Source organism: Pterocles gutturalis, unplaced genomic scaffold (genome assembly GCF_000699245.1).
Source record: "Pterocles gutturalis isolate BGI_N339 unplaced genomic scaffold, ASM69924v1 scaffold14847, whole genome shotgun sequence".
Classification (NCBI taxonomy): Eukaryota; Metazoa; Chordata; class Aves; order Pterocliformes; family Pteroclidae; genus Pterocles; species Pterocles gutturalis.
This window is the reverse complement of record NW_010115609.1, coordinates 8,399-16,601: the sequence shown is the minus strand read 5'-3', so window position 1 is coordinate 16,601 and position 8,203 is coordinate 8,399. Positions and strand designations below refer to the sequence as shown.

At 38.6% G+C, this 8,203-nt stretch overlaps 1 protein-coding gene across 1 annotated transcript; it reads left to right on the top strand.

The window, feature by feature from the left end:
- The first annotated feature begins 603 nt into the window (after nt 1-603).
- On the top strand, nt 604-6,395 carry DNAJB4 (DnaJ (Hsp40) homolog, subfamily B, member 4). The gene is made up of 3 exons (XM_010075247.1): nt 604-976; nt 3,859-4,433; nt 6,003-6,395. The coding sequence occupies exons 1-3, from the start codon at nt 766-768 to the stop codon at nt 6,234-6,236; spliced, it is 1,020 nt and encodes a 339-aa protein (XP_010073549.1). The 5' UTR covers nt 604-765; the 3' UTR covers nt 6,237-6,395.
- Nucleotides 6,396-8,203: the final 1,808 nt, after the last annotated feature.

The following is an 8,203-nucleotide window of genomic DNA, read 5'->3' as shown; positions in this document are numbered from 1 at the left end:
TCGTGTACTATTGTACATGGCTGCAATCAACTGGTTGAGGATGGCTTAATTTCATTTTTAAAGAAATTAATTTATGCTTTTTGAGGCTTTGTAGTTAACTTGGGTGTAAAATACTTCACAGTCTTTGCTGGAAAGGGTACAAATTCTTGTTGATATATTTAGAAAACAGTTATATGTACATCTCTCTCCATAGTAACTGTGAAGTAAAATGCTATAATTGTTTTATGGGCTACTGCATTTCTGTTGGGGCAGTTACGTCTTTAGACCTGATGAGATTCAGCTGGGGTGGTGAAAGGCACTGTATCACACTGTTAAACCTTTAAACTTTCTAGTTGCTTGAGCAGGGAGGAAGTAGAAGTTCAGTGTTTTTCTCTGTGTGTGTGTGCGCGCGCGCATATGTGTGTGTGAGAGAGTAAAGCTGTGCAGAGTGTTCAGCTGGGCAGTCGGGGAAGTGACGTCCTGTATTATTTGTTGTTCTAGAAAGAGCGAGACACGTACTGTAGATGGGAGGACTCTAAAGAGGGCTGTGTCTTGTCCAGTGTGTGTAATTATTTATAAATGAGTAACGGGGGAAGGAATGACATATGGAGAAGCTGTCTAGTGTTTCTTTAATGTATTGTAGAGTTTGTTGATTTGTAACAGTTCTGTTTTATTCAATTCGAAATTTGTTTTTTATTTTTCCTTCTCTAGCATCTCTACGTTGCTAAGACACTGGACACAGCTTTCTTTATAGCAAGGAAGATCTGAATTCCTCTAACGCTCAGAATGGGGAAAGATTATTATTCTATCCTGGGAATTGAAAAAGGCGCTTCTGATGAGGATATCAAAAAGGCTTACAGAAAACAAGCGCTTAAATGGCATCCAGATAAGAACAAATCTCCTCACGCAGAGGAGAAATTCAAGGAGATTGCAGAAGCTTATGAAGTGCTGAGTGATCCCAAAAAGAGAGAGATTTATGATCAGTTTGGGGAGGAAGGTATGTATGTCTCTGTTATACTCTGATCAGTCACTTTTGTTATGCTGAATGAAGTAAAATAAACATAGATGATGCATGAAAACATAGTATGTGTCGATTTTTAGGCAATGTATTTGTACTGTTTGGAAGTTTGACTCATCAGCTTTTTTAATGTAAAACGTATTGTGCAATTTTAATGCTAATTTAGTTTTAATTTTGTATTTTAATGTGGTTTGTTTTTTTTTTAAATCCCATATAGTTGGTAGGCAAAAAGTTACTGAATTGGAAAAGTTTGTATGACCCATAAATAGCTTTCTGAGCTCTCTTACTTCTGTTTTCCCTTGCCCTAGCACTTTTTGAGGTGCAGTTGAAAAGAGATGTATTCTTTTCGTAGATTTTTGCTAAAGGGCAGTCTGCTTGATCTAGGCAGGACAGTTCTTCTGAGCAGAAGCCCAGGTGTCCAGTCTGTAGTTGTCCTTGGCCTCTTGCCTGGAGAGGAAAGAATTTGGCTGATGTCATGAAATACCAGAACAATTTTTTAGCTTTAATTGTAAATAGTGATAACATGCCAAGAGAATGGGGCCTCAGAAATGTCATATTTATCCTAAAATGGTTATCTGGAGAGGATGACTTTTTTTATCTTTGACCGACATAACTTTCAGTCTTATGATTGAGCAACAGAGGAAGTAATTAACATCCCTCCCCATAAATACATGGTATCAGAAATTCCACATGAAATAATTCTGTTGTGATGAGTAGGTCCACTCGCTCACTGCCATTCACTCAAGAGCCATGTTTTTAATAGTATAAAGGAAGACACTTAAATAGCAGTATTTTGGGGAAAACTTGTTTTTCATGAATGCATAATAAAATTTAGTCCTGTCATCTGTAGGACTTAATACAATTGTTAACTTCCATAAATTCATGTAGACGACCTTCAGCTTCTACAGAGGATGCAGTTTTTTTGGTCTTTTGTTCCATTGCATGTGTTCAAAGCTTTAGTGCTGTTACTGAAATGTTCTAGGAAAAAAAGTATTTATATAGATACCAGAGGCCATTGTTGTCTCGAGTATTTTGCCTTCTTGTACTTCTTCCTTCTCACCCCCTGCCTCCTTCCTGTATGTCATTATAAGTGTATTTACTCTGTGGATTTATTTGCATTTTAGAGTCCTCTGCAGCAGCTCATCCTAATTTCTTTCCCAAAATACTATTTTAGTCACTTTTACCAAAGAGCTTTACCAAGAGCTTTACCAAAGCATGTAAAGCAGTGTAGCCTTTGGCATCCTGGTATTGCATACTTGAAGACGGAGGTTCAAAATGTAGATTTCTATTTATCTGAGGCATAAAATGAAACCAAAGTATGACTTTTAAGAATGGTGAATCTGGAAATAACTCCTGATGCCTCAGTTGCTCTCTAAGCTCTTCAATTGCATCTGAGAGTATAACTAGTAGTTTTGAGAGAAAGGCAGGGAATCGGATGGGAGGAAGGAGGAAACATCAGTGTTTTTACAGCCAGGCACTTGATGTACCTTCAGTAACAATTTTTGGCTAGCTATTCCAGGAGGTGTCCTTCTGCCATCACAGATTGAATCCACTGATCTGCTTGTTGACATTAAAAATACTGTCACAGAAGGACGTACTGCATGTTGCTAAGTACTTTTAATGTAGTCTGATATTGAGATAGGGAAAGCATTGTCGTTCTAGTATCTTACTTGGTTACTGTGGATAACCAGTATTAAGCTTATGCACAGAAGTTCTAAAACAATGAGCCAAAAAAAAAACCCCAAGCCTCTTTCAGATTTAAAGAGTGCATGCTTCATTAATATAAGCCTTCATGTTTTTATGGTTATGAAAGTAGGATAGCAGCTGTAGTCCTGAACTACTGTAAGATTGAAAAAAAAAAAAAATAACGAAGCATTGTAAGTTTAGAAGTAAAAGTCTCTTAAGAAGACTTTCAGTCTTTCATCTTAAAGTTTTGAGAAAGTGTCCTGAAATGGTCAGTGCAGGAGAGCACTGTTATGAGGAAATACTTAGAGAGCACATACTGGGAAAGAGGTGTTTAAGGAAGTTGATTTTAGCTGGGTTTGGAATGAGAGAGCAGTAAGTACAAGGGACTGTCCAGTGAGAATTCTAAGGGAAATCTCATTAGGAAGATCTGTCCTTGTAAAAGATAGAAGAGAAAGAATAAAGCTATTTGAGAACATTCTGATTTTTTGCACAGAGACAGTGACAATATATACAAGATTTTTGTACCCAAATAGGTCTTAGGAACTTCCAAGCTATTTTTATTTGTAGCTGTATTGAAAATAGTTCCCAGGTTTCTTACCTATTTTATATCATAGGAACACAAGCTGTGGTAAGTTTGGGATTCTGAATTGAACGTAAAGGAAGCATGTGGCTGCTTGACCATTGGCATGTTACTTTTTACTCAAACTGAATTGCAGGAAAACAGAGGTAAAGCTAATTAACACTGGGTTAAAGCTGAGCTATGGAGACTATGGAAAATGTTGCATATGATACTGCATAATTTTCCCAGAAGTGATCTTGAAGAGGGATGCAACTCCCAACAGGCTTTACAGAACAAGAAAAGATCAAGTCAAGCACACGTCTTCTGTTTTAAGATGCTAATTCTTGGAATAACTGGCCTTAGTCATATGAAATAAAATTGGCAGTGTCAGAATACTTGTTCATCTGAAGTAGAGGTCATTCTAGAGCATCAGAAATTTTGTTGCTGTTCAAGCTATTGAATTACTAGTTGGTACTGCATAGTCTGATGTTGAGTCCTCATTGAAAAGGAGACCTTTCACACTACTGCAAAGACCTTTTCGACTCATCAGTTCTGATATCATTATATTCTGCCATAGGAAGGGTTAGACTAATGTTCCATTTGTTTTTTAACTTAGGTCTGAAAGGAGGAGCTGGAGGACCTGATGGACAGGGTGGTACCTTCCGGTACTCCTTCCATGGTGACCCTCATGCTACATTTGCAGCTTTCTTTGGTGGCACAAATCCTTTTGAGATCTTCTTTGGAAGGAGGATGCCTGGTGGCAGAGACACTGAAGACATGGAGGTGGATGGTGATCCATTTGGATCCTTCACTAGTTTTAGTATGAATGGTTTTCCAAGGGAAAGGAATACAGTTGGTAACCAGTTACGTCGTAAACAAGATCCCCCTGTAATCCATGAACTTAAAGTGTCATTGGAAGAGATCTATCATGGCTGCACAAAAAGGATGAGGATTTCACGTAAAAGGCTTAACCCAGATGGCAGAAGTGTCCGAACAGAGGACAAAATTCTTACTATTGAGATAAAAAGAGGATGGAAAGAAGGCACCAAAATCACTTTTCCAAAAGAAGGTGATGAAACACCCAACACAATTCCAGCTGATATTGTTTTTATCATTAAAGATAAACCTCACTCTCACTTCAAGAGAGATGGCTCAAATATTATCTATCCTGTTAAGATCAGCTTAAGGGAGGTAAGTTTACTTTTTGGTAGAACTCTAAATATTTAAATGTGTTACAATATGATACAGTGGCTATGCAGCACAAGCTGTATGGCAGCAGTAAAGTTTTGGGGTTTATTTTAAGATAGTTTCACTCTTGTAAAGTCAGTGTGTGGCTGCAGAGCACAGTTATTTGTAGTGGAAGCATTAGGTGTTTTGGTATAAATGGAGTATTATTTCAAGCTGTTTACTATAGAGGTGGAAGAGAATGATGGTTGAGGGGTAGGAGTAAGGGTTGATACATCTTAAATATTCATACTGTATCTTTCTAGCTAAATACATATTGGGCTGAAGTAACAAATAGAATTAACAAATACATCAATATAGTATGCTCCTTACTGCTGTGATATGATTGCTACTTCTGTAGGACAAACTGGAAATGTCGTAAATATTTTCACTGCCAACAAATTTTAAGACTGCCTTTTTATGTCATAAGTTATTTCAGTGTGATTTCAAAGTACATAGAGATTGATTTCATGAGGATAAATTATTGTGAACAGGTGTTATAGGAGCTATATATAACAACAAAAATTGTATAGCTTTAAAAAATTCCATTCCAAGTCAAAACACATTGGCTTTCAAAAGGAAAAATCAGAAAGGCAACTAAGCAGAGTTCTTAAGGGTCTGAAGCCTTGACACAGTCATCATTTAAAAGATAATGTAGCAGAGTATGTGTGTGCTGTGTTTTTCTTAATTAGCATTAGGTAAAGAAATAAACTCTTGCTTCCATTATAAGCTCTTTGTGTACATCATGATCTCTCTTCTTAAAGGATTCTTAACTAAAAATACATCTGAAGTGAGGTGAAGCAGCTAAAATAGGATGAGGGAGTATTTAGTGTTGATGTGGGTAATATAATTCCTTCATAGATGAAAGCCTATTTAGGCTCATTGTTCTGTAAATTGGACATTATCAGTATAGACTAAGTGTGCTGAATCAGGTGAAGTTGGAGGAATCAAAATGTTATTATCAGAGATCCTAGCAGTGAAAACAAGTATTGGGTAAAGCAGAAGAGTCTGTGATGTTTTAATTTTGATACACCAAAATAGTTGTTTGCTCTTTTTTGAGCATCACAAATGCTCACCTAAGACAGCTGTGACATTTGATATGCCTCTGCTTATAGACATGTAAATGTTGTTCTGCAATTTGATATAATATAGGCTGGTAGTGCATTAGAATAAGCCCCTGTGCAATGTAAACAAGCAAAAAATGGAACAGGACTCTACATCTCCCATGGAAACTGAGAAGCTGGATGTCTCTAGAGAAGATTCACTCTGTACTGCCTTATTATTTAATAAAGTTTTTGCAGGATATATAAGCTCAATTACCATTCAGTGACCATTGTTAAATTCTGTGATATTCAATGACAAATTGAAGCCTTCCCTTTTTAAGAGAGGAACACTGATTTGAATTTTGACATCTCAGTAATGCACAGTGGAAATGCTGTTTAGAATTATAGTCTTTTCTAAACAATCCAAATTCAGTTGTAGGTACAAATAAAGTTCTGACCAACTTTTTTTTCTCATTGTACAATCTTTCTTTAGGCTTTGTGTGGCAGCTCTATCAATGTGCCAACAATAGAAGGAAGAACCATACCCATGACAGTAAATGAAGTTGTAAAGCCTGGGATGAGAAGAAGAATTATAGGATATGGTTTGCCATTTCCCAAAAATCCTGATCAACGTGGAGACTTAATTATAGAGTTTGAAGTCATTTTCCCAGATAACATTTCTCCAGCATCAAAAGAAGTACTGAGGCGAAATCTTCCAGTTTCATAAAACGAAGACTCTGTATGTCAGCTGTTTAAATAGGACACTGGAAATGCAGAAGACTGGCAAGTCTGTGCTTTTAAAGTGCAATCTGTAACAACTAGTGGAATATTTGGGTTTTTTTTCTTTTGTGGGATGGGTGGGGGGGACAAATACTGTAATGCTGCATGAGAAGAAAGGGGTTAAGTACAAGTCATACAGGTGACTTCTGCAGTAAAAAATACAGGGACAACCACTCATTTTATTTTACATCTTCCTAATCAGAAAAGTTTGTTATTTTGCCTAATGTAAAATGTAGTCAGTTTTTACAAAGTCAATGCATATTTCTGATACAGTAGTTGAGCCTCCAAGTACTTTATTTCTTATATCCCTACCATATCTATAACATTACCCATTTATACAGAAATTGGAGATAGTAGTAGAAATACACAAATGGATAAATATTTTAAAGAATAAAACATGGAAGATACCATTTTAGTATGCTACCATCCACTGCACAAAGCATAGGCTGGGAAAATCAGTTTGAACTGCCTCCCACTGGAATGAAAGCATTTTCTTTATTGCCCCAGAATATGCGAGGACTGCATTGCGAGTCTACCAAAGGGCATGTGGCTTGAGTAGCAGGAGTAGCCATTTGCTATGGGATAGTTCCTCAGCCTTCAGGCAGAACAGCAAGAAGGGATTATACAAGTACATAAACAGCAAATGGTGGGCCTGCTGTCAAATGGGGCAGGGAAACTGGTGACAAATGACATGAAGAAGGCTGAGGTACTCTGTGCCTTCTTTGCATCAGTCTCTATGTAAAACAAGCCTTCAGGAATTCCAGGCCCCTGAGACCACATGGGAAGTCTGGAACCCCTGTGGTGGAAGACCAGATTAGGGTGCACTTGAAGTCCATGAGCCTGACAGGTTGCACCCCTAAGTGCTGAGGGAGCTGGCTAATGCCATTGCAAGGCCACTCTTAATTATCTCTGAATGGTCATGGAGATTGGGAGATGTGAAAGAGCAAATATCACTCCTATCTCTAAGAAAGACAAGAAGGGAGATTTGGGGAGCTATAGGCCAGTTAACTTCACCTCAGTCCTTGGGAAGGTGTTAGAGAACAATCCTCCTGGAAAGCATTTCCAAACACATGAAGGACAAGAACATGATTGAGAGTAGTCAGTATAGATTTATGAAGGGGAAATCCTGCTTGACCAACCTCATTGCCTTCTACAGTGAGGTGACTAGCTTTGTGGATGACAGAACAGTCCATGCTGTTTACCTTCACTTTAGTAGACAGACTGACAAAGTACAGGTTAGATAAGTGGGAAGTGAGGTGGATTAAAAACCAAATGAGAGGGCACAGGAGGATGCAATCAGTGGCACAAAGTCCAGTTGGAGGCAAGTCAGTAGCATTGTACCCTAGGCCTCAATACTGGGGCCGATACTATTCAACATCTTCATTTAATGACCTGGATTATGGGATGGAGTGCATACTCAGCAAGTTTGTGAATCGTATAGAACTGGGAAGAGTGGCTGGTAACATCAGCTGATGTAGCACCTTTCAAAGGGACCTCAACAGGCTGGGGAACTGGTCAGAGGATTCTCACAAAGCTCAACAAGAGAGAATGCAAAGTCTTGCTCCCTGAGGAACAACCCAAGGCACGAGTACACCCTGGGAGCTGACTGGCTGGAAACCAGCTTTGCTGACAAAGACCTTGGGGTCCTGGTGGACAACAAACTGATTGTGAGCCAGCAATGCACCCTTGTGGCAACAAAGGCCAAAGCTTTGCTAGCAGGCTGAGAGAGATGATCCTTCCTTTCTACTCTCAGCTCTGATGAGGATGCATCTGGAGTCCTTTGTCCAGTGGAGGGCTGGACGGTGTGAGAAAGATACAAACTTACTGGAGTGGGTCTAGCACAGAGCCACGTGTACAAGAGGTTGGGAGAGCTGGAGCATTTCAGCCTGGGGAAGAAAAGGCTTGTGGGCATAT